General features: G+C 31.9%; 3 protein-coding genes and 1 non-coding gene across 5 annotated transcripts; 1 reads left to right on the top strand and 3 right to left on the bottom strand.

The window, feature by feature from the left end:
- The first annotated feature begins 3,806 nt into the window (after nt 1–3,806).
- LOC124935704 (SH3 domain-containing protein 2-like) lies at nt 3,807–9,235 on the top strand. The gene is made up of 10 exons (XM_047476123.1): nt 3,807–4,005; nt 5,396–5,512; nt 5,588–5,657; nt 5,731–5,882; nt 6,258–6,359; nt 6,662–6,862; nt 6,952–7,014; nt 7,670–7,819; nt 7,924–7,998; nt 8,984–9,235. Exons 1-10 carry the CDS (start codon nt 3,946–3,948, stop codon nt 9,104–9,106), a joined length of 1,113 nt encoding a protein of 370 aa, XP_047332079.1. The 5' UTR covers nt 3,807–3,945; the 3' UTR covers nt 9,107–9,235.
- Nucleotides 9,236–10,317: 1,082 nt separating this feature from the next.
- On the bottom strand, nt 10,318–12,168 carry LOC124934337 (probable cysteine protease RD19B). The gene is made up of 3 exons (XM_047474856.1): nt 11,690–12,168; nt 11,126–11,245; nt 10,318–11,043 (listed from the first exon to the last, which is right to left on the bottom strand). Exons 1-3 carry the CDS (start codon nt 12,140–12,142, stop codon nt 10,519–10,521), a joined length of 1,098 nt encoding a protein of 365 aa, XP_047330812.1. The 5' UTR covers nt 12,143–12,168; the 3' UTR covers nt 10,318–10,518.
- A 4,037-nt stretch (nt 12,169–16,205) lies between these two features.
- Nucleotides 16,206–16,278, bottom strand: TRNAK-UUU. The gene has a single exon. It is a non-coding gene; the product is annotated as a tRNA-Lys (tRNA).
- Nucleotides 16,279–20,499: 4,221 nt separating this feature from the next.
- Nucleotides 20,500–25,498, bottom strand: LOC124936528 (chaperone protein dnaJ 10-like). Of its 2 annotated transcripts, none has more exons than XM_047477033.1 (10): nt 25,259–25,498; nt 24,645–24,768; nt 24,472–24,531; nt 23,725–23,807; nt 23,305–23,473; nt 23,089–23,218; nt 22,074–22,232; nt 21,834–22,006; nt 21,665–21,745; nt 20,500–20,741 (listed from the first exon to the last, which is right to left on the bottom strand). In XM_047477033.1, the coding sequence occupies exons 2-10, from the start codon at nt 24,729–24,731 to the stop codon at nt 20,661–20,663; spliced, it is 1,023 nt and encodes a 340-aa protein (XP_047332989.1). In that variant the 5' UTR covers nt 24,732–24,768; nt 25,259–25,498; the 3' UTR covers nt 20,500–20,660. The 2 variants fall into 2 exon arrangements, with proteins under 2 accessions (XP_047332989.1, XP_047332990.1); XM_047477034.1 differs by having other exon boundaries at nt 25,324–25,498.
- Nucleotides 25,499–26,507: the final 1,009 nt, after the last annotated feature.

The raw sequence follows: 26,507 nt of genomic DNA, 5'->3' as shown, positions 1-26,507 counted from the left end.
TATTTCAAATTGGAATCCTTCTCCTTCCTCGTCAATCACCAAGTTGCACTTCCCTTTGTCAATATCCCAGGTCACATCCAAATTAAGATTTGTGAAAATTTGTGGGTTATTTAATCATTTCTCAAACTCCACCACATATCTTTTACCCATATCAAATATCTTTTAATTTGTTAGCATTTCAACATCACAAGATTAACTATGCGGATTCAATCAATGTAAAATGGATGTGTTTATCGATTAGTCTTTCAATAATTATCATTGACTCTCTCAACATTTATCATTGACTCTCTCATTGTCTCAACAAAGTGAATGACTTTAACACGGACAAATCGATGTATTTGTTCCCAATGAAGGAGACACGTTAATAGAACGTTAAGATTATATACTTTTGTTTTATTATCAACACAAATGAATTATGGGTATAATGAAATAATGAATATATGAATGAGAGGAATGATGCATCATTATTCTAACTCATTCAGCCTCATGCAATAATTGAGTGTTTTAATTGAGCTCACTAAATTATTGAAGATAGTTAACGGATTATGATTTCTCATATTTGTTGATATTTTAAACAATTGAATCTATACTCACAATATCTACATTGGGCCTTATGATGTATTTGAGAGTAACAACAGTGAATTCTCAATATTAATTTACCTACCATCGATTAATGGTCTAATTAGTTATTATCAATTGACATGTTAGTGTTGTTTTAAATTAATTTCATAGAGTATCGTACCAAAATAGGGATGTTTAATATTTGATATGATCTGAATATCTGAACGAATGCGAATCACTAAACTGAATTCAAATTATATTTTCGGTTTTCGAATTAATGTTTAAACAAATTCGAATTCAACGATTTGATTTTTGAGTTGGAATTTCAATTCAAAAACGAAATTATTTATTATTATTTTTTAATTATATATTTTATTAGATATAAATAAATAATTTGATTAAAAAAATCGAATTCGAACCAAAAATGAAATTCAAATCAGTTCGATTTTATTCGAATTCAGTTTGGAATAGGCTTACAAAAATAAAAATAAAATTAAAAAACCCGAACCGATGACCACCCTATACTAAAAGACAATTTTATTAGGTTCGAGCACGAGATGCCCTCGATTTCAAGCCGACGTCTGAAGAACCTAGTGTAATAGTTTTAGAGTAATGATAGGGAGTGGGAAGAATTTTGACAGGAATGTGTAGGGAATGATGTATCAAATTTGAAGTAGATTGAAAATTCAATACGAGAGAATTTTTAAATTTTCAATCCAATTAGAATGTGACACACCATTCCCTACACATTCCTGTTAAGATTCTTCCGTTTACTATCATTACTCATAGTTTTAATTGGATCAAGTTAATTACATGAATCGCTCTAATTAGTCCTGAACATTAACTGTCTTCGTTTGGTCTACCCAAACAACCCGCCTCTCGTTGCCTATCACTACTGCAAATGTTTGAGCTTCGGTCACATGAGGTTCCTATTGTACCACTTCGGACCGAGTTTACTACCTACCCTCATTTGGTTGTGAAAATAGAATCTAGTTCAGAACTGACCCCTTTTGAGAGCTCTCTCCAATAACATTTAGAGTACAACACATAGCCTTCCTGGTCTTGGACACATGTCGCCCTTAAGGGTACTGAGAAAGTCGATTGAAGAATGATATGTCGGTGTGACTCTACGACTCCCCCAACCCTTTCACGATGTTCTACATCTCTTTACCTCCGTCCACCAATAAGACATTAAATATAAGCCTCCAACATCTATTTTAAGGGCAACGGAATGGTAAATAGTTTTTTAGAAATAGAGAAAGTTAGGGTTAGATATATCTATAAAGGATCTTTTTATACTTTGAGAATATAATATAAAATAAATTGGAATTAAATCTTCACGTTCATGCTACGTTTACTTTTCATCATCTGTCTGTTTTATTGTCAATTCTAAATATACTGTCTTATCAGACGAACCAAATTTAAATTTATTAAAAAATCTAACATATGATGAATAAAGTTATAAATTGAAATTTAAGTTAAAGTTGTGACAACTTGTTTGTTGCCATTTTGTTTTTTTTTCTCAGATTGGACCACCATGCTGCAGGAATGTTTCAAAATAATACTTTTTTTCAAAAGACTCATCTTTAAAAGAGAGAATTTGTCAGCAATACAAAAATACTAATGAGCCCTTGAAATTTTATTATAATTACAATTTTTTTCTTTAGTTTACTGTTGTTACTTGTTACAAATTATTTTATTTTTTATTTTAAGAGTTGTATTGTTCAACTTTATAAGTACATAATCTACAGTGTATTCACCTCATAATTGATTAAAAATTATGGATACTTAGTCTGATTTCACATATTAATTTTCTATGATATCATCTTGTTTTTTTAATTGATTGAATCTCTATATGAATTCTCATAATTTTTATTTTTGTTTAGGCTATAGTGGTATTTCTCAATTTTCTACTCATTCAAATCTCATCATGTATCTTTTAATAGTACTTAATGTAATCTTTTTTAAAATATCTCTTTTATTATATTTGTAAAAGTACATTTTCAATTAGAAAATTTGACCAAGAAAAAGTGTTTGACTGACGCCGAAAGAGAGGTTGACTAGGAAAGCCTTATTTCTAAGGCTATTTTAACTATTTTAAATAAACTTACAAATGTCTAAATTCATATGCACAAAAAATAAGATAAAAATGTTTCTAAATAGAATGTTTGAAAATATTTATGTTGGTTAATTTTTATTTTTATGAATTTTAACTTTCAATATTTTATAATGTGATGTTTAATTTGGTAAGACTTAAATAACTCTTTTTAAAAAAAAAAAAAAAATAAATCATTTAAATTTATTCTGTCAAATGAAAAAAATAAAAAAATAAAACCTAAAGTTATAGGTGATATATGTGAGGGACGGACCCAGAATTCGGTGGTGAAGTGAGCTTAAAAAAATTATGGTAGGCTAAAATAAAAAATGAAAATTTTTTGGATAAAATTGATAAATAAATGTAAGTTTTATCAATTTTTTTAATAATTAATAAATAAAATATTAATTCTATTAATTTTTTTAAATATGAGGATAATATCACATTTTAACCATAAAAAAAGAAAAAAAAATTTCGAGGTAGGTTCAGCACACCCAAACCCCTACATAGATTCGTCCCTAGTGACATGGAAAAGGATTGAGAGTAGGAATGACAATGAGACGGATAATACATTTATCATCACCGTCCCGTTTTATTTTGAAGTTTTTTTACTACCATCGTCACCCCGTTCGGTTTCGAGAAATTCTTGCAGGGTTTATACATATTCTCTACAAATATAATAAAAACTTATAAAATAAAATTATATAAATATTTTTTTAATATAATATATATATATATCCTAATATATTAAAATTTTATATTATTATAAAAAAATAAACTTAAAAATATAATTTTTTTTAATATAATAAATAAATATATTAGTGATTTTATATATTTAATTGTGTTTATAGTGTTTGAGACTGTATCGTGGTGAGATCGGAGCGAAGGACACAAACACGATCCTGCCCCATCCCCAATCAACTAATAGTCAAATCGGAGAAAAAATACCCTCAAAAGAAAAATTCGGTTAGATTACTGCCCGGACGATTTCAAATTATCATCCTTAATGTAGAGATGGTTTTAGTCCAATCGATAAAGTTAGTAAAAAAAATAGTGAAAATAAAGTTTAAGATACAAAATGTACAAATTGCAAAAGTTTATAGATGAAAAGAGGTTTATTTCCATTAAAGAAACCAAAAATTGAACGAATTCGACTGTGATTGCCATTTTGAACCTCTGTTCGGAGTTAGACGATCGGAGGGAGGTCGGAAGCTTTTGGAGTTAACCGGAGAAGAAAGCGATCTTCTTCTTCTTCCTCATTTGGACTCTTTTCTCTCTTTCGAACGTTAATGGATGCAATCAGAAAACAGGCAACAAAGCTCAGGGAACAAGTCGCCCGGCAACAACAGGTAAACATATGTTCTGTACGTTCAGATGCTAAGATCGATTAAATTCAGTGTTATATCAACTCTACAGTAATATTGAGTTGATCTAATTAAGATTTTGTGATTTCATCGTTTGCGTAGACGTGCAGTTTTGATTGAATAGTTTCGATCGTGTACATGATTATGAATCTAGATTCGTTTAATCAGATTATTTGTTTTCTTTCTTAGGCGATACGGATTATATGTCATTCACTAGTTAATTAGAATGGATTTGATTGTATGGCCTGATTTGCTCGTTGGTACAAACTGTTGATGTTTGCTTAAACATGAATGGTTGTGTTATTGCTGTTCTTGAAATTTGTTTTGTATATGATATAGATTTGATTGTACGGCCGGATTTGTAATACTTGTGTCGAGTTGAGTAATGTGGAATCGTTTCGAACGTGTACATGATTTTTTAATCTAGATTCGTTAATCAGATTATTTGATTTTTTTTCCTTAGGCTATACAAGATTAGATGTCATTCACCAGTTAATTAGAATGGATTTGATTGTATGACTGGATTTGGTCGTTGGTACAAACTGTTGATGTTTGCTTAAACATGAATGGTTATGTTATTGCTGTTCATGAAATTTATTTTGTATATGATCTAGATTTGATTGTATGTCTGGATTTGTAATACTTGTGTCGAGTTGAGTAATGCGGAATCGTTTCGAACGTGTACATGATTACAAATCTAGATTTGTTTAATCAGATTATTTGTTTTTTTCCTTAGGCGATACGGATTAGATGTCATTCACCAGTTAATTAGAATGGATTTGATTGTATGGACGGATTTGGTCGTTGGAGCAAACTATTGATGTTTGTATAAACATGAATGGTTATATTATTGCTGTTCTCGAAATTTATTTTGAATATGATCTAGAGCTGTCAGGTCTCTAAAGCCGATTCATCTGAAATAACAAGCATGATTACGGGAATAAAGACAAGATTCCAGACCTTTGTTTTGATTCAGTTTACTTGCTAAGCATTTATCTTCATATTTATAGATTTGTATGAACATTGACTGTTGAAAAGACTCTAAGATCTAGCAGTATACATGCATAACCAAGAAGTTTTCTTAGATCTAATCTGGTTGAAAACCTGTTTGGGTTTAGATTTGGGAAGTCTAGATCATGATATTGAATAGAATTTAGTTTTATTTCCCTTGCTAGTTTATTGTTCACAAGCTAAAATCCAATCTCATTTTGTCCATTATTTCATTGTACCTTCTGTTTCATTTTTGTTTGGCAGGAGTAGGAAGTCTGTTTGACTCATATACCTTTAATTTTCCTGATTAAACCATTTTCACAAAGTACCAGTGGCCATATGTTGATTGATCACACTATTTCTAAGATAGTTGCATTACTTTTAGGCTGTTCTTAGGCAGTTTGGGGGTGGTTATGGTTCTGATCAGGCTGTCAACGATGGGGCAGAGCTTCAGCAGCATCAGAAACTTGAGAAGCTATACATATCTACACGTGCAGCCAAGGTTACTATATCAAATATATTTTCATCTTCAAATTATTTTTCTTTAAACTCTTCAATAAGTATTTTCTATTTTTAGCATTTTCAAAGGGACATCGTAAGAGGAGTTGAAGGCTACATTGTTACTGGTTCGAAACAAGTTGAAATAGGTATATTGGTATAACTTCTGTTTTTTTTATTACCAGAGTCTGCAATATGTCTAAGTGACGTTCTTCTTCTCAGGAACTAAATTATCAGAAGACAGCAGGAAATATGGAGCTGAAAATACATGCACCAGTGGCAGTACATTGTCAAGAGCTGCTCTTAGCTTTTCTAGAGCCCGTGCCCAGATGGAGAAGGAGAAAGGAAATCTGTTAAAAGCCCTTGGTACACAGGTTTGTGTCTTTTATTTTCCTTTTCTTCTTTTGATTCCTGAATAGTTATTTGGTTCTATTCATCTCCAAAGAAAGGAAACTTCTTTTTCCCTGATTTTGTCGATTTCTCTTTGTACTTTTTCCTAACCTGATAGATATTTACAGATTTTATGTTTGCAATATTTTTGCTACATAAGATGCCAAACTGCTGTATATCATTTAAAATATTGTTTGTCTTGGTCTCCCTTGCAATGATGCAAATTCCCCACTGTTATTTGTCTTAAGTATGACTGCATGACCAATTTGATCCTTATCTTTTTACAACTTATTTTCCATTTGCACTACTTCTCATATAAATTGAAATGATCATCTTCAGTTAATTGAAATTATTACCAGGTGGCTGAGCCATTAAGAGCAATGGTAGTGGGAGCTCCATTGGAAGACGCTCGACATTTGGCTCAACGCTATGATAGAATGAGACAGGAGGCTGAAGCTCAGGTATTAATTCACTGAAGTTAAAATTGGAAGTGATTTTGTTTTCGGATCATGACCATATTAAGTTTTGGATCTTGATCTGTATTATTGTGTGATTTTGTTGATTCATTTTGTATACAAATTAGTCTAGATTATGATCCAAATTGGTCTGGATTAATGTAATTTTTCTTCATTTGGTATTGATATTTTTCTGATCGTCATCAGATTATTGTGATTTTCAGAAATCATAACAAATGTAAATTTTTGTGAAAATTTGAAGACAAAATACCCCCAATACGAAGATGAATAAGGTTTTGTTTGTATAGGCTATTGAAGTTTCTAGGCGTCAAACTAGAATGCGGGAGGCAATGGAGAATCCTGAACTAGCTTTAAAACTTGAAGCAGCAGAAACAAAATTACATGACCTAAAGTCAAACACAGCAACACTGGGAAAGGAAGCTTCTGTAGCTATGATTGCTGTTGAGGCTCAACAACAGAGGTTGACAGTTCAACGTTTGATTTCCATGGTAAATAATCATCCTCCATTGCAGGAACAGAAGTTGTTCTCAATTACCTGTTGGCCTAGTTTATAACTTGCATGTTCTTGCTATTTAAGGTTGAAGCTGAACGTGCATATCATCAAAGAGTCCTTCAGATACTTGATCAGCTCGAAGGCGAGGTAGCTTAATGATTAAGTGTTTATTTGATAATTGTTACTTAAATCACTAAATTATTTAGATTTTGTTCAAAATAAGCTATAAAATCTGGCTTAATTAGGTCAGGTAGTATAGCAAAAACATGCAAAAAAATAACTTCTCTGAAAACTAATCAATTTACGTCATTAGAAGGGTAATATATAGTTTGCAAGTATTTTCTCAACATTAGTCCATATTTGATCAAATCAAATGCCCAAATACACAAGTTTAGATATTTTCATGTGATTTATTCTAACATTTATCTTTTAGATAGTTAACTCATTCCACACTTAATTCAGTTTTACCAATCCACCCTAACTGTGTATATTGTCCCACATTCTAAATAACAACCCGAATCAAGACAAATTGTAAAACCTAAAATCAATGTTAATCAACTTACGTCGTTATAAAGGTAAAGTAGTATTTTTCAGTACTTTCTGATCCTTAGTTCCGCATTTTATCAAATCAAACACCCAAATACTGAAAGTTTAGATTTTTCATTTGATTGATTGAACATTTATTTTTTTTTAAACTTAACTTGGCACTTTAAATTCAATATTCAACATTTATCATCCCACCTTAACTGTGTATTGCCCCACATTCTAAATATTTTTGTATTTCTCTTTTGATGATTGGCAGATGATGTCAGAAAGACAGCGCATTGAAGCGGCTCCAACTACTGGTAGCAATAGCATGCCGCCTCCACCATCTTACGAAGAATCAAATGGTGTATATGTCTCTCCAACGCATAATGATGCAACTGACCGTTTGAATTACTTCTTGGGTGAAGTGAGTTGACAAAGTTCATCTGAATTTGTTTAGTGCTAATTGCATTATGCTTGGTTGTTGTATATAATAATATGTAAAATTGTCTCATTCCGTGTTTGTGGCAGGTTTTGTACTCCTATCAAGCTGAAACAGACACTGAACTTAATTTGGCTATTGGTGATTATATCGTCGTCCGAAAGGTTAGCCACAAACAAGATTCTGGTTTCGTAATCTAGATTTTTCTGAATAATCCCATATCAGAATTCAATCAAGCTATATATATAATTGAAATGTTAGGAATACTAAAGCCTTGTTTGATTTGGGGTTATTTGAATAACCAAGTCCTTATTTTCAAATAACCCCGTTTGATGAAGGTTATGAAAAATTAGGTTAATTGAGTAAAAAGACATTAGGAGCTTGTATGATGTTGGTTTTTTAATACCAAAAACTCTCCTATCACATCTTATTTTTTTCAACTCTCCAATAACTCAATTGATCGAACAAAATACCCTTACTTTTTTTTATAAAATTTAAATCTTAAAAATCCAAATAACTTAGTTCTTCCTGAAAAAATCCAATAGAAATCCCAAATACCCATCATCAAACAAGCTCTTTAGGTCGTTTGATGTGGTTTATTTACCCAAAACTTATATATCCCATTATATTTCTTTTCAACCACCAAATCACCCAATTTATTGACAAAATACTAAAACATCCTTACTTTATTTTTATAAATTTAATTTTTAAATACAAAGGGACATTATAATAATGTGATCTCTTCTAATAATTCAACCAATTAAAAATCCAAATTACTTATTTTTTTCATCAAACATTTTTTTTTAAATCCTTTAAAAATCCTCATATAACCAACATCAAACAAGCCCTAGGTGTATATATATTTTTAAAATAGAGAGTATTTATTATATGGTTGCGCTTTGAGTTGAAGCGCGGGACCATAGTTATAGGGTGTCATTTTAGTTCTCTTTAATTCAAAAAAAAATAGAGGGTATTTATTTGGAATTTTTCAAAAAATCTCAAATAACTCTCATAAATGAATAGACCTAAATCATTGACCAACTAAAGAGAGCCATTAGCTTAGAAGATGAAGACATTAATTGTTAAACCATGAACATCTCAAACATCATGGACCTGCAAATCTGTGTTTTTTTTTGTGGGTGAAAACAGATAATGGGAAATGGGTGGGCAGAAGGTGAGTGCAAAGGAAAAGCTGGTTGGTTTCCATATGAATACATTGAAAGACAAGAGCAAGTTCTTGCAAGTAAGGTAGCTGCTCAATTGGTGTTCTAAACTTCTAATCCATCATTCATTAATCTAATCTAAACTCAATCAATCACATGTTGTACATCAACCAACCAAGAAGATGTGTTTTGGCTTCCAAATTATTATTACTATCCTATTTCAAAACTAGTATTTTGTCACAATCATTGTAGTAGTATTCATATTCATGATCACATTTGGAAAATCACAAAAAAATAACCATAAAGTGTTTTCTTTGTTTAGAATGTGAAGTGTGATTGTTTTCTTTGTTTACTAGTTTTCAGTTAGAGGTTTGTGTTAAATGTCTATTTTAGGGCTCTCATTTGAGTTTGGATTCTTATATTTGTTCTTGGATCATAATACCATGTGGAAGATTGTACTTTATAGAAAAGAAAAGAAAAGAAAAAACAAACAGAGGTTGATGATATAAACTTTTGGCAATTGAATAATGCTGAAAAAAGAAGCCATTTTATATTCTTGGCAAAAAAGATAAAAGACCTAACCTCTTATAATGTTGAACTTTTAATTTATCAAAAATTTCTTCAAATTAGATTTTAAATATATATTTAAATTTGGCCCATTTTTAAATATCCAAATTTACCATAGTTTATATATATATTTATTTAAAAGTTCAAATATATACAGTGAAGTTTAAATGTAGAAAGGTGAACGGTTTGATTAGTAAATCAAATTGATCGGTTTTATTCTATTAAATTATTATTACATAATAAAATATTTAAATTTATTTAGAAAAATAAATACTAACCAAGTATAATTATTTGAAAGATAAGTAGCAATAAATATTAAATATCCAATTAGAGATCATGAGTCATTCGATTTGGTTATGATCAAATCCAATTACTGAACTAGAATTTAAAATTTACTCCGGAGTAAAAAATTTCACAGAATTTATTAGAGCTAAATGATAATAATATCAAGTCAGCAAATAAAATCTACCTAGTTTAGTAGGGTTAGCGACGAAGAGTGAGCGGTTGGCTGAATATACATTCAATTAAATTCAAGTTATCTAAATTTGTATCTATATAGACTAGGCTTAGAAATTGTTTTCATTTAAATGTCTATGTTATCACTATCTGATAGATTGAATGTAAGTTTGTTAATTTTTAACATGATTGTGTATAAATCCAATTATTGATAAGATTTTAAAACTAATTTTAGTTAACTTATTAATAATAACCCAATTGCCTTGCCTTTGAGATACCTAGTGTTATGATCCAAATGAAAAAAACAAGTGTTACCATAATAAGAAAAAGGACATTCTCTTAACTTAAGACATGATGATTATCATTATTATGTCCAAACTAACATTAGACAGCCTTAAAATAAAGGTACCCCACCCCAATGAAGATAAAATATGTCATATTTCCTTCTTCCTTCCTTCCTTATCTTCTTTTCTATATACAAGAACAAACCATTCTTCTTCATCCCGATTGAACCGCAGCAGCAACAACCGAAGAAACCATCGAATCCACGCCACAAACATTATGCCCGCGACAAATCTTGTAAAAACCCTCTTCACCCCATTTATCTCCCCATGAATTCTTGATAATCCAAAACTGTTTCTCCTTCATTCTTACCGGCGCATACCCAGCCGAACCATAACCAACCATCAAAACACCATGGTTTAGTCTTTTCGAACAAATGTAAGGACATGAAACTCCACCCACATATGTCTGCATGTAAGCCGCGTTTATAGCAACTGCAAGAGGACCGTTTTTCACTAGATTTGCAGCAATTTGATCCTCGTCTAGTGAAACTACACTGAAATTTGCTACTGAAGCTGCTATCTTTGTCTTGTCTAGTTTACATGCTCCTCCGTCTGTTCCTGTGTAGGGATAGTCTTCTTCTCGCATAAGTCCTCCGTTTTTAAGTGTGTATTCTAATGCGCTGTTCATTAGACCACCGTTGCATCCTGAATCGCATGATCCAGGTTCGTCTGGCTCACACTGTAATCCAATTCAGTACAAATTATGCATATCAGATAAGAGTAATTGAATAATTTTTCGGATGGTAAGATAGATGATTAACCTCGTGATCACAATCGACGAGTTGTTGTTCGCTGAGACTAACTAGCTTCCCGGTTGCGAGAAAATTTGCACCTTCCAAAGCACCAGTTGTGCTAAATGACCAGCATGATCCACATGAACCCTAAATTACCATTTCCAAACATCATATTTTCATATCAATTCAAATTATCATTTCCAAACATCATATTTTCATATCAATTTAAATTACCATTTCCAAACATCAGATTTTCATATCAATTCAAATTTTACCATTTCCAAACATCAGATTTTCTTATCAATTCAACTTAGCTAGGTTTTTAAGTGCCCTAATATATCAAAATCAAATTCAAAATAGCTATGTTTTTAAGTGCCCTAATATATCAAAATCAAAATTAGCTAGGTTTTTAAGTGTCCTAATATATCAAAATCAAATTCAAATAGCTAGATTTTTAAGTGCCCTAATAAATCAAAATCAAATTCAAATTAGCTAGGTTTTTAAGTGCCCTAATATATCAAAATCAAAATCAATTTAGCTAGGTTTTTAAGTGCCCTAATATATCAATCAAAATCAAAATCAAATAGCTACCTGATTCTTCACAGATGTAACAGCACCATGATCTCTCCAATCAAAATCCGTAGGGAGATCATTAGTCGGTAGAATCGGAGCCTTATTAGCATCGGCTGGAAGTCTCAACCTTTTTAGACCTAAATGTTTCTGCCTAAACTCTGCCGATGTCAAATCGGAGAACTGCGTGACTCCATGAACGGCTGAAGGATCCAATTTCTGATGACGTTCAGCCCGACGGAGATTAGATTGGAATACCGACAATCTATAATCATGCTCCTCCTTCGTTGCATACGATTTCCCGAACTTGTGCTTGAAAATGTTGAAATGATGATCGGCACTCAAAAGGTTTCCATCGTTGTTGTCGTCGACGACCTGTCGTATCAAGAAATCGCCGTCGCCGGCGCCGGCGAGTTCGTCGGCGAAGACGAGGATGAGAGAGGAAATGAGGAGGAGAGAGAAGAGTCGATCCATTGATTTGTGCCGGGAATAGAGGATGAAGGGTTTTACCGTTTTAATATAGTGGGGGTGGGGGGGCACGTTCCTCTACCTGTCAGTCATATTATAGTACGTAGGTTCCTTACGAAAGGGGTGGATTTAGCGAATAAGAAGACGACACGTAAAGTATGACCGTTAGTGGAGAATGGTAGTTTCTTGCTTCCTTCCTTGCTAAGATTCATGCAATGACAAAAAAAAAATATTATGTATATCATTATTTAAATATTTATAAATTATAGTATTTTGATGGTTGAATTGTCAATTTTTTAGATTTTTTTTTAATTTTGGGGTGAATTTGGATTACATTTTATCTCTGGGACGGTAGTTCTTAGAGAATTTTTGAGAGTTTTTAAGACATTAGACAAGGTGATATACTATCTCTTTTCTTGTTTATTATTGTTATGGAAGTTCTTTAAAAAATGATAACGTTAGTAGAAAACTCGAAACTTATCCGTAAGGTGAGTTGTGGGTCAAGAAAATATTGTTTTTTTATATCACATTTGTTTTTCGCTGATGACACGCTTTGTATGGTTCATGCTACCTACATGAATTTTAAACACCTTTGAGATATTTTATGGATATTTAGTACATCTTCTAATTTTTGAGTGAATCTTAATAAGTCAGATATCTTTTTTTTCTCATATCATATTTCGAATAGAAAAATGATGTTGACAAATGTGTTGGATTCAGAATTAGTAATCTTTCATTAACATACATTGATATGTCATTGGGGTTAAATTACGATCAAATATATATTGGGATCCGATTTTCACTAAAATGGAATGTAACTGTTTAGGTGGAAAAATAAAATAATTTCGAAATGGGGCGGTTAATTCTCATTAAGAGTGTGTTGTTAACTATGCTCACATAGGGAAATTTGATCAAATAACCTCAAAGATGAGGTTATTTGATCTGATGGTAATTTATTAATTTTATTTCGCTCGTGGTGATTTTGTTTTTTTTGGACGATTTTGTCTTTGTCGCAAAACGCTAAGTGACTTAGCGTTTCGCTAAGTGGATTAGGTTTAGTATAAATACTCTAATTTTTCATTTCTTTCATTTTCTTTCTCTCTCTTCTTTTGTTCTCTCTTTCACGGCGGCGACAGCGGCGACGGCGGCAACAGCGGCGACGGCGGCGACGAAGGCGACGGTGCTTATGCAGATACAGATTTGATTCATATTCAAACCTGGGTATTTAGGCGACGGTGCGGTGTTTAGGCGACGGTGCTTCTTTTCTTCATTTTTTCAAACCCTAACTTTAAACCTATTGTTATATAAAATAACCTGTTCTTATTTGGTTTATATTTGGTATTTGATTCATATTGGTTCATATTTGTGGTTCATATTGGTTCATATACGTCGATGATAATATTTGCAGATAATCTCGGATCATATGAGTTCCGTTTCAGGGAAGTTTCTCCAAGAACTTACCGTTTCGCTAAGTGCTTACCGTTTCGCTAAGTGCTTGCCGTTTCGCTAAGTGTTTATCGTTTCGCTAAGTGCTTACCGTTTCGCTAAGTGCTTACCGTTTCGCTAAGGACTTTTCGTTTGGTGAATTGTGATACACTATTTGATATTCAATTATGTTAAAACTACATACATAAACATGAGTTGTCTTAGCTCAGTTGGTAGAGTGCGTTTCTTTTAAGTATGTGGTCGTGGGTTCGATTCCCACAGACGGTGTTTTTATGTTTGTTTTTTTTTTTTTACTTTTGCATAAATCAAATTCTCATTTGTAGAGAAATGGTTATGTTTATCCAAGGACTTATCGTTTCTCTAAGTGCTCAGCATTTCGCTAAGGTGAGACTGAGCTCAGGATTCCTAAAGGCTCCAGTTAAAGCCATAAACCCTTTGATGGTTGCAAAAGCCTCAGGTGGAAAGTTTACATGTTATGTATCATTTATGTATGTAATGTAAGAAAATAAGAATAGAATTGAAATTTGTTTGTTTGATTGATTGTAGTTTCGAGAGGGATTGGAAAGATCTGAACGTGATTGGGTTTGGGTTGATCGGATGGTTAGCACCTTCCAGTATTCCGGCGATCAACGACAACAGTTTGACCGGACTCTTCTTTTCCAGCATTGGGACTGAGCTTGCTCACTTCCCAACTGGCCCTGCTCTCACTTGGCACATGAGATTGTTCTTGGCATTGACTTTTGGACAAATTGGATTCAAGAGTAGGACCGAAGATTACTTCAATAAAATAAATTAATTCTAATTTTAAATTACCTACATGAATTTTAAACACCTTTGAGATATTTTATGGATATTTAGTACATCTTCTAATTTTTGAGTGAATCTTAATAAGTCAGATATCTTTTTTTTCTCATATCATATTTCGAATAGAAAAATGATGTTGACAAATGTGTTGGATTCAGAATTAGTAATCTTTCATTAACATACATTGATATGTCATTGGGGTTAAATTACGATCAAATATATATTGGGATCCGATTTTCACTAAAATGGAATGTAACTGTTTAGGTGGAAAAATAAAATAATTTCGAAATGGGGCGGTTAATTCTCATTAAGAGTGTGTTGTTAACTATGCTCACATAGGGAAATTTGATCAAATAACCTCAAAGATGAGGTTATTTGATCTGATGGTAATTTATTAATTTTATTTCGCTCGTGGTGATTTTGTTTTTTTTGGACGATTTTGTCCTTGTCGCAAAACGCTAAGTGACTTAGCGTTTCGCTAAGTGGATTAGGTTTAGTATAAATACTCTAATTTTTCATTTCTTTCATTTTCTTTCTCTCTCTTCTTTTGTTCTCTCTTTCACGGCGGCGACAGCGGCGACGGCGGCAACGGCGGCGACGAAGGCGACGGTGCTTATGCAGATACAGATTTGATTCATATTCAAACCTGGGTATTTAGGCGACGGTGCGGTGTTTAGGCGACGGTGCTTCTTTTCTTCATTTTTTCAAACCCTAACTTTAAACCTATTGTTATATAAAATAACCTGTTCTTATTTGGTTCATATTGGTTTATATTTGGTATTTGATTCATATTGGTTCATATTTGTGGTTCATATTGGTTCATATACGTCGATGATAATATTTGCAGATAATCTCGGATCATATGAGTTCCGTTTCAGGGAAGTTTCTCCAAGAACTTACCGTTTCGCTAAGTGCTTACCGTTTCGCTAAGTGCTTGCCGTTTCGCTAAGTGCTTATCGTTTCGCTAAGTGCTTACCGTTTCGCTAAGTGCTTACCGTTTCGCTAAGGACTTTTCGTTTGGTGAATTGTGATACACTATTTGATATTCAATTATGTTAAAACTACATACATAAACATGAGTTGTCTTAGCTCAGTTGGTAGAGTGCGTTTCTTTTAAGTATGTGGTCGTGGGTTCGATTCCCACAGACGGTGTTTTTATGTTTGTTTGTTTTTTTTACTTTTGCATAAATCAAATTCTCATTTGTAGAGAAATGGTTATGTTTATCCAAGGACTTATCGTTTCTCTAAGTGCTCAGCATTTCGCTAAGGTGAGACTGAGCTCAGGATTCCTAAAGGCTCCAGTTAAAGCCATAAACCCTTTGATGGTTGCAAAAGCCTCAGGTGGAAAGTTTACATGTTATGTATCATTTATGTATGTAATGTAAGAAAATAAGAATAGAATTGAAATTTGTTTGTTTGATTGATTGTAGTTTCGAGAGGGATTGGAAAGATCTGAACGTGATTGGGTTTGGGTTGATCGGATGGTTAGCACCTTCCAGTATTCCGGCGATCAACGACAACAGTTTGACCGGACTCTTCTTTTCCAGCATTGGGACTGAGCTTGCTCACTTCCCAACTGGCCCTGCTCTCACTTGGCACATGAGATTGTTCTTGGCATTGACTTTTGGACAAATTGGATTCAAGAGTAGGACCGAAGATTACTTCAATAAAATAAATTAATTCTAATTAAGAAAATAATAATATGTAAAAAGTGAACTACTTTCTTTGGATATTTGTTAATGAATGTTTGATTTGCTTTTGTTTCATTTCTTTCAATACTATTTCATTTATGCAAAAGTAAAAAAAACAAACATAAAAACATCGTCTGTGGGAATCGAACCCACGACCACATATTTAAAAGAAACGCACTCTACCAACTGAGCTAAGACAACTCATGTTTATGTATGTAGTTTTAACATAATTGAATATCAAATAGTGTATCACAATTCACCAAACGAAAAGTCCTTAGCGAAACGGTAAGCACTTAGCGAAACGATAAGCACTTAGCGAAACGGTAAGCACTTAGCGAAACGGCAAGCACTTAGCGAAACGGTAAGTTCTTGGAGAAACTTCCCTGAAACGGAACTCATATGATCCGAGATTATCTGCAAATATTATCATCGACGTATATGAACCAATATGAACCACAAATATGAACCAATATGAATCAAATACAAAATATAAACCAATATGAACCAAATAAGAACATGTTATTTTATATAACAATAGGTTTAAGGTTAGGGTTTGAAAAAATGAAGAAAAGAAGCATCGTCGCCTAAACACCGCACCGTCGCCTAAATACCCAGGTTTGAATATGAATCAAATCTGTATCTGCATAAGCACCGTCGCCTTCGTCGCCGCCGTCGCCGCCGTGAAAGAGAGAACAAAAGAAGAGAGAGAAAGAAAATGAAAGAAATGAAAAATTAGAGTATTTATACTAAACCTAATCCACTTAGCGAAACGCTAAGTCACTTAGCGTTTCGCGACAAGGGCAAAATCGTCCAAAAAAAACAAAATCACCACGAGCGCAATAAAATTAATAAATTACCATCAGATCAAATAACCTCATCTTTGAGGTTATTTGATCAAATTCCCCCTCACATATATGCTATTTTTTTTATATATTCTTTTTAAGAGTGTGACGGTGAAAATAGAGAGAATAATGTATAAATTTCTATGAGAATATTTTAACTCATCATTTTGTCATTTAGTTAGTTGTGATAATGTTAAATGTTTTAAAAATTAAGGAGGTTTGGATATTCAAGATCTTATTTCCTTTAATAAGACTAAGTGTGGGGAAAATTACCGATATTAAAGGTATATCGAAAATACTGTACCGTAATATATCGAAAATATCGACTTTTAAGGTATACCGAAAAAAGGTATACCGTAATTATTGGTACAGTAAATGTATGAGATTTTTAAAATTTTGGTATATCGAGATATACTGAAATACCGAAATAGTATTTATAAGTTAATATATATATAAATATATATATAATACTTATAAGGAAATAATTAAATAGATTTGAAATCAATTTAATTATAGAAATATAATTTTGGAATAATATCAAAATATAATTATACTGAAATATTATTTCATATATGCAATCTCTACATTATCGATGGGATTGATTTTTTTTAAAATTAATATATTTTTTAGGTATCAAAGGTATAATACCGATACCGTACCGAAAATAAGGTATACCGAAATTAAGGTAAGATAAATGTATAAATTTTTTGCATACCGAAATTAAGGTATATCGAAACAAGGTATACCGAAATCAAGGTAAGATAAATGTATGCATTTTTTGCATACCGAAATTTTAGGTAAGGTAGGTATGGATAAAATATTAAGGTATACCGTACCGACCCACCCCTAAATAAGACTCTTCTATCAAAATAGTGTTTGAGATTTGCCACGAATTCGAATAGTCTTTGAACATTGATTATTAAATGCAAGTGTGATTACAATTAGTCTGGTTAGCACAAAAATGTCTAATTATCCAGTGGGGTGTAGCATTTAGAAGGGAAATTATTCTATGTAAAAAGGTTCTCATGAGCAATCTAAATTCATTTTGGGGATGGTTCTTCGATCAGTTTTTGAGATGACGTTTGATTTAGTATCAAAAGCCTAACTACGATATATCATGAGTTTGCTTTCATTGCTATATTTATAGAAATGACACGGTTAAGGACATGTTTGATCCTTGATTTAGTGATTTTGCTAGCTGAATTAGATATAAAAAGATTAAACATTATGGAGAGTTCGTCCCATAATAGAGTTTTATTTTTGGTATGACGCAAACAAATGTCCACGTCTAAACAAGACGTTATGCGTTGACAATAAATGAATAGTTTTCATGTGGGCATTGCTACAAATTGTTCGTTAAGATGAGTTGATATAATTTTTGTTAGGAAAAACTTTGAGAGTCAAAAATTTCATCCAAAATCTCATGTTTTGAATGGAGCACTTTATTCACGGTGGAATTCTTACCAATTATATGTGAATAAAAAAATTTGTATTATGGTTAGTCGTTGTTGTATGTGTCACGAGGAGGTTGAATCGACAACGCACTTACTTTTGCATTGTCGATGGGTATCTAGTATCTAAAGTTTTTTGTAGAGTAATACTATGATTTATTGGGTGGTGCACGAGTCTTTGGGTAGATGTTGAGAAATTTGAATTGATACAGCTTATATGACAGACCTATATAATTAGGTTATCATCCCAATTATTTTTTAGTCAACTATCTGGTTTGAAAGAAATCGTCCAACTTTCATTGTTCGTAGTCGTCTAATGTGTATCATTCATAATTTTATTATGATTCTTTTTTAGATTCATTCTAGAAAGTCGGTAGTGTTCGTCGGGAGTTAATCATTTTTTCGAAGACTTACAAGCTCGATAACTTATTGAGTAACATTTTTTATTTTTATTATTTAATTTTATTTGTTTTCTCTTCGTGTCATTCTTTTGTAGTTGTGTTGAAATGATTTTCATCATTTTTAATATATGAAACTTTAAAAAAATGAAAAGTTAATGATTCAAATAAAAGATTTAAATATTTAAACTTATAGTTGACAGCTTTGTTGATTTTATTGAATTTTAATTGTTAGAATATTTTGTACAAGTTTTATTACATTTTTACAAATTTGATTAATTTATAATTGTTCAATTATTATATGAGGTTCGAATACGAATCTTTTTCATCCAATGTGGTTAAACTTTGAATTGTGCCATATATGTTCCATATGAGGCTTTTTCTAATTAGTGTCTATTATCTTATTTTAAATTATTTTCATTTTTTAAAATTAATTTGTCACATTTTTAAATAAAAAATATTTGGAGACGTTTTGGTCATATTTTTTAAAAATTAAATATTATTTTCGTTGTCTCATTCTAATTTGTCGAACTTAGTTTGAATAACTATAAAAATGTGTTATTTGATAGAAGATTTAAAAAAAATGAATATAGTTTGATTTTGTATTTATTTTTCAAATAACTTCGTAACGACGTAATTTTGTATACGGTTTACCAATTTGTACATATTTGTGTTTTAAATTAAGTAATTTTAAGATATAAACATTCAAAACTGTCCAACATAGTTTGAATATCTTACAAATGTGTGATTTAAGAGAATAATTGAAAAAATTAAGAATTGCTATTTTATTTTTATATATGGGATATATTAATTTAAAAAAAATACTATGTTAAAGTAAAATCTTCATGATAATTCAAATCACATTTAGCAATTGAACCATTTTCTAACACTTTCTTTTCTATATATACATCCTAACTCATTCTCACAAACATTAGTCCAATATTATTTGCTTTTTTAATTGCTCATAATTGGCAGAACTTTCTCATAATATCTCCATCTAGGAAAAAAAAAATACCAATTATTATTTCTACTAATCATTGCAATGGGCCATCATCCATTTTGTTTTATGAAAATGTCACATATGTATTAATTTTGATTAATCTTAGTGAAGAGATTGTCAAACAGTGGAATTTATTTTAATAGATTAAGTTCTCTTTTAATTTTGGTTTTGGTTGCTCTTTTACTTTCTATCCGTACATAAAATTTTAATATCAAATACTTAATTGTTCAATAGTTTTCAAAAAATGAATTTCAAAATCTTGAATTGTTTTCTTTTAAATTGTGTAGGTTACTTAACATTTACTAAAGTTCTATCTATTCTACATTGAACTCCATTGTTTGATAGTGTAAATTGACAATATTTTCGGCATAAATTCATGAAGCAACATTTTTCAATCATATTATTAAAATTATTAAACATGAAAATTATCCCACCACCTATAAGATCAATTGGATCACAATCCTTACAGCAATCAAACTGAAATGAAATAACTAAACACTTTTTTTAATAACTTAAATCGAAATGAGAGTATTTTCGCAAATATTTCGAAGGGATTGAATTGTCAAGACGGTTGGAGACCTTAACAATTTCAAACTATTATACTCAAATAAGGCATATATGTTTTCACCGCATTAAAAAAATAACACCCAAATCTCTAACACAAATATTAAGAACAATAACACAAGAAGATAATGGCAACACGAACTCAACTCATTCTCAAGATCGACAAATATCCCAAAATCACACAGATCTTCATAAAACAAAAGGAAATAAATCCATATATCAAACCAATTATTTCTTCTTTAGTCATAAAGAAATGAAATAAATAAAGATTCAATGCGAAAATGATGAGATCCAACTACAGACACAATACATTATACAACATTCTACATTACTTTGATGATGAAGCATCAACAACTTCGTCGCTCTCATGCCTTAAACTGTTTTCTCTACTGTAAATAGACTTCGCTCCCTGAGAAATAAATAACCCATAAAATTTTGTAAGTGTTGAAATCAGAAGAAAAATTCTACAGTTTCAACTCTATCAAAATCTAAAGAATAAGTATTAAAATGTTACAGTTTCTTCATATAGAAAAAAAAAGTAGAAGTTAAGTTTAATACATAATTAACTATCACGAATCTAGACCAAAAGGGTTTTTCTCACTATGAACGCTCTAAGTTAAAGTGCGGAGCATGACTCTGGAGATGGTAATAGGTGCCTAAATTCAGAAAAGAAAAAGAAAAAAAAAACTAATCTAGAAGCTGATTATAACTGAAATGCATCAAGATTAGTTACAGTATATTATTTTTCTACAATTCTTTTCAAACATGTAACATTAGTATTGATTTGTTGAACTGTAGTTCCATTGTAACAAGTTACTCGGCCCCTCCAACAGCTTGTTTTAGTTTCGGAGGGTACGGTTTTGAAGTGTTTTTGGTTTGTCATCTCTTTAGACTGACCGATTTATGTATTTTTCCCCGAACTTTTTTCTCTAAATGTTAACGTTTTTTTTAATGACACATATTTGATTATGAAGATCATCCACATTCCACGCCAATTAAAAATGGGGGGATCAAGGACGCAATACAAACTTCATTAGGGATTGGATAAAGGTTCTGATCCAAGTTCCATCATTTCTTTATATTTTAAAATCTGCGAACTCACTATGGGTAGCTAAAGTGATAAAAGTCTTACCTAAGAAATCATAGGTTTCAGAAGTTTCAAGGAACGTTCTGATTTAAAGAGTGTCATGTCTAGGGAATTACTTATAGCCTTTGAATTACCATTTCTTTACCCTAATATAACTAGGGATTGCACATATATGGAATGGACGGTTTTAGTGAAAATTGGCGAGCAAGTACAAAAAGCTAATGAGACATATATAAATCACTCACTTGGAAAATCGTTCCAAGCTTTTTCATCCCTTCGGCACGTAGCTTCAGCACATCTTTTGAAACAGTGGGGTCTCTAAGAACCTAGAAGGAATAAAAAAGATCAATAATGTAAGCACCAATTACCATAATTTATATATAATTCTTTCTAGAGTTAGCGATCTATACTCACCGCATTGCAGACACGTGATAAAGTTGCCTCAATGTCAACAACATTAATATGCCAAAAAGAATTAAGCATTGCTTCCTTCTTTTCTTCAACAACTTTATTCAAATTCTCTTCTCTGTTTTCTCCTTCATTTAACTTCTTTAGTTCCTCTTGTATCTGGATTAAAGAGATGGCACCTAGACAGAACCCAAAACATAGTTGTGACTCCAAACATGAAAAAAGAAGAAAATTATATGTTCATACCAGAAGCAGCCATGACTTGCGATTTAATCTGGTGGCCTTTATCGCGTACCCATTCTGCCAAAAATGGCACCTTCATAAACTTTATGTCCTTTCCAATTTCTTTTGCAGCTTTCCTTGTGTAGATATAACCAATTGTGTGCAGCATGGCCTCACCAAAAACTGAAACAAGAAATTTCCAACCCTTGTGAGTTTCAAAATGAATTATGACAGATAAGAAAAATTCAAACTCCAAGATGAGATGTAAATTTCTTGTTTTTTTAAGCTTTAAGTTATTCAGGATCTTCTGTTGAAAGGTTACACTTACATCAAGGTCTTTTTGATGAAGGGTTATTTGGATTGAATCCTAAAAAATATTTTTCCCATCACCAATCACTTTATCAATCAAACCATTCAAAACAGCACTAATTAAAATGGTATAATACCCTTTATTTTTATAAAATTTAAAAACATGAACTCATTGAAAGAATTCAACTATTGCCAGATATTATTACATTCAACAATCTAGCAAAGATTTAGACAGCAACTGCATTGTCATTTGGAAACATATTTCGGCCAGATTTCTCATCCATGTGTGGATTCGGATAAGATCATGTTTGGAAACAAGAAACATGGTGTATATGAACTTAGTATAGCTCAAATCCACATATGTTATGTCTAAGAAATGCGACAAAAAGAATTGTTCTTCTGGTTGGAGATGTCCGATTGGGCTCGGTGAGGGTTAAAAATATCGTTCAAAGTTATTATAATTAGAAGAGGATCATTATCATCGGTCGGAGTTATTTGAAGGTGGCGCAATTTTGGTTGTATCCAACTAGCTACACCTTTCGTATCAAACGTATCTGGATCCAGAAATTCAATGGTGATTTCTTAGAAAAATCTGGATCTGAATCCAAATTCAGAAACAAATGTGGTTTCCAAATACGCCGTAAGGAAAGTGTTCAATAACTTTTATACAACTATATGTAACTCAAAAGAAGATGGTGCATATTCAAAACAAAAGACAAAGTGTTCTTACCAACTTCAGAGAGGCGGCGAGATTCTGATTTTGCCCACTCCACAAACTCATCAACCCGTCCTTCAACAAATGGTTGGAGACTGATTTTCAAATTTGCTGTCAACTTATTAATTCTATCATCTTGCAGTTCCTACATATATAATACATCCATGGAGTTCTTACTAAATGCATTTCCCTTGAAATGTGTGTAATGGGAGCTCATATAGAATATTTTACCTTAAGTTTCTCCTGAATCTTTTGCCTTTTGACCTCAGCAGGTAACTGTGAATCAATATCAGTCTCAACTGTTGCTAATGAAGCCAAAGCAAGTTGTCCAACATAGTCCTCAAAAAACTCACTCCCAAATAACATTCCAAAAACAGCTGATGGGTCAACCATTGAGTCTCTGAAAATGAGACCAATGAAGTTTAGTAATCAAAATTAAGTGAATAAACCACTTTAGTTAATAATATCCATCCATTCGTCCTCTATGTATGTTCTAATTCTTCTTTAACAAGACAACATGCAATGTCCATGTGAGAGGGAAGAAACAAAACAAAAGAATTAAGTTAAAGCTTTCCAGGAACTGAGGACATTTTGTGGCCTATGAATAATCTATATATCTGTTATAATGCCCTTGCTCTCAAGGAAACTTACTGTGGTACTCCGGATTTTCCATATTTATCATAGGCCTCTCGCTTTTCAGGTTCACTGAGAACTTGGTAAGCCTCTCCAAGGACCTGAGTAATTGAAATTGAAAACAAACGTATAAGTGCTTATAAAATAGGGGTGCAGAAAAATAGTTATTTTGTGACCACATCTCAAATTGTGGCCTGGATCTTTCTCAATATATAAACAGGGTATTGAGCTTCAAATGCATGAAATTTTCCTAAACTTGAGAGGCCTTCATATAAGCCTTGAATTTAAACAAAATATTCAAAATCACCCTCCATTGACAGAACAACCTGACAGTCGTGAACTTCATTGCTCGAAATTTCAATATATTATTCCCATACATTTATTTTGGGTCCTAATACATCCTTTCACCAGTCAACTATGCTTTTCAACACAAAAATAAAAATTGTCAATAAAGCCTTCACTGATCTCAACCTTCCCACCTCTCAACATTAGCCTCTTTGTATTTCTTCCCTCAGGTATATCTACTTGAGATATCCTCTTGGAATAGAGTATTTATAGAGAGGAAAAGATGGCTTTCTGAGAAAGTATAGGAATTTTTTTCATAAAAAGAAGATTATATTGATTTCTTTTCTTATGACATTTTTGCAGAAATGGAAAAAATAACATGTGCCAGAGAATGAAAAAACAGGGTTGTATAAACAATGAGAACATTTTATTTGTTCAGGAACCAAATTAAGGATTTAATGCATAATCATATTCGGGTACCTGGAAATTGTGAGCAGCCTTTGGATCCCCTGGATTCTTATCTGGATGAACAGACCTTGCCTAAAATAGGAAGTACAAATACATTTCAAAACAGAAACTGCATTTCACATAAACATCATAAATCCATGCTAAGATCATAGCCAAAACACCCAGATAGTAAATTGCATGTGCACCTTGATATAGTAAGCCTTCTTAATATCCGATGCAGTTGCATCAATACTCACACCTAGTATGTCATAGTACTCAGTCTCCTTAACCATAGCTGATAGCTTTAATAAATCACAAGTTTAAGAAAATCTAGTGCACAAAAAAATGAGAATCATCAGTTCCTTCTGATGTAGAAGGATAGGAAATCAAAACATCCAATTATCAATAAGTACAAAGTACCCATATATCAATCTATATACTTATATACAAGATCCAATTTCAAAACCCGATTCTTTAGAGAAACATTTCAATTGCAGAAAACCCGATTTCAAAATGAAGAAAAAACAAGAAAAGCTGTATCTTTTCAGTATCTTATACTTGGAATACATCGTTAGAGGGACATGAAGTGCCTACTGTCGAGAGATAAGCTAGGAATCCAGACATAATCAATAAACAGCTAGGAATCCGATCGACCCATGTTAAATCTTCATTATTATATGACGAAAACAAATCAAGGAGAGCATAAAATTCATATCTGAATAGAGAATCAATTGAATGATGATGATAACGAAAAAGAAAAGCGAGAACGAGCTAGAATAATCAGATCTGGCAAAATTAAAAGGAAGTTATTCTTACAAACCTAGCAGAAATGGAGATTAGAGAGTAATTCAGGCGGAAGAGGGTGTCAAAGATTGAGCTGATTACCGTAGCAAAATACAGAAAATGATACAGAGATCTGAGGAAAAGCTGGGTGAGGAAGAAAGATGAATCGAGCTGTTTTGATTATGATACACGCGTCATCAAGCGATTCGAACCTTCCTTAACCAGGGACGGTGATGATCCTTAACCGCGTATGGACCGTATGGTAGCCGCGTGATACTGAAATCAATGAAGAGGAGAAGAGAACGTTAATTCTTGAATCTATTTATACACTAAATTGTAATAATACAAATTTCAAACGGTTAAGTTCAATATTAAAATTAATAATAGTTTTTAGTTAAGACTCCAACTTAGATTTTTTAAATGCAACTTTGAATTATGGTACAAGAATCCAACTACCAAATTTGTAGACATATGAAATAAAATATGCATATTATTAGTGCATATTTTTGTTTTTTTAATTAATTTATCACATTTTAAAATTAAATGATATTTAAAGAAGAATTGGATTGTATTTTTTAAAATTAAGTATTATTTTTGTGATTTTATTTTTTTTAGAAAACGGTTAAAACTTTTTCATTAAAATCCCAAAAGTGGGAGGGTCAAAAATCAAAACTAGGCAAGTCTTATATAGGATTATAAGATGATAATCAAACGACCCTAAAGAACCTGATTAGTAGCAATCAAACAAACAAGAAATAGAGATTACAACAAAGATTACAAACTGTATCAAATCCTAATTATCCCAATCGGGATTTTTATTTCCATACCAACCAGATGTTTCAACATATTGTCTTCCTCTTCCCCTTGTCCTTCCTCTTTCCCTTCCGTTTCCTCTTGCAATGAACGGGGGATGAACTGAAGAGATTGATGAATACTGCATATTCTCATTTTGATTTTTTTTCTTTATATGAACTTGTTCTGATTTGATAGAAAGAATTATTCTTCAGAATTTCTGAGCTCTTCACCTTGTTGTTCTGAATTTGAATTTCGAGATCATTGTCTTTAATTCCTTCAGCTTCATCTTTGGAATCCTCAACAACTTTAGATTCTTCTGTATCAACATTGGCATTCTCTTCTTCCTCTTGATTAACCTGAGTATCTTTCTCTCTGTTTTCATCAGCAACCACTTCAACTTGATTTGATTGAGAATCATTAACTATCTCTTCAACATGATTTGGTTGAGGATCCGCCTCCTTCTTCATATTGCTTTCTTCTTGTACATAATT

Source organism: Impatiens glandulifera, chromosome 4, assembly GCF_907164915.1.
Source record: "Impatiens glandulifera chromosome 4, dImpGla2.1, whole genome shotgun sequence".
Taxonomy (NCBI): domain Eukaryota; kingdom Viridiplantae; phylum Streptophyta; class Magnoliopsida; order Ericales; family Balsaminaceae; genus Impatiens; species Impatiens glandulifera.
This window is presented reverse-complemented; position numbering and strand designations above follow the sequence as displayed.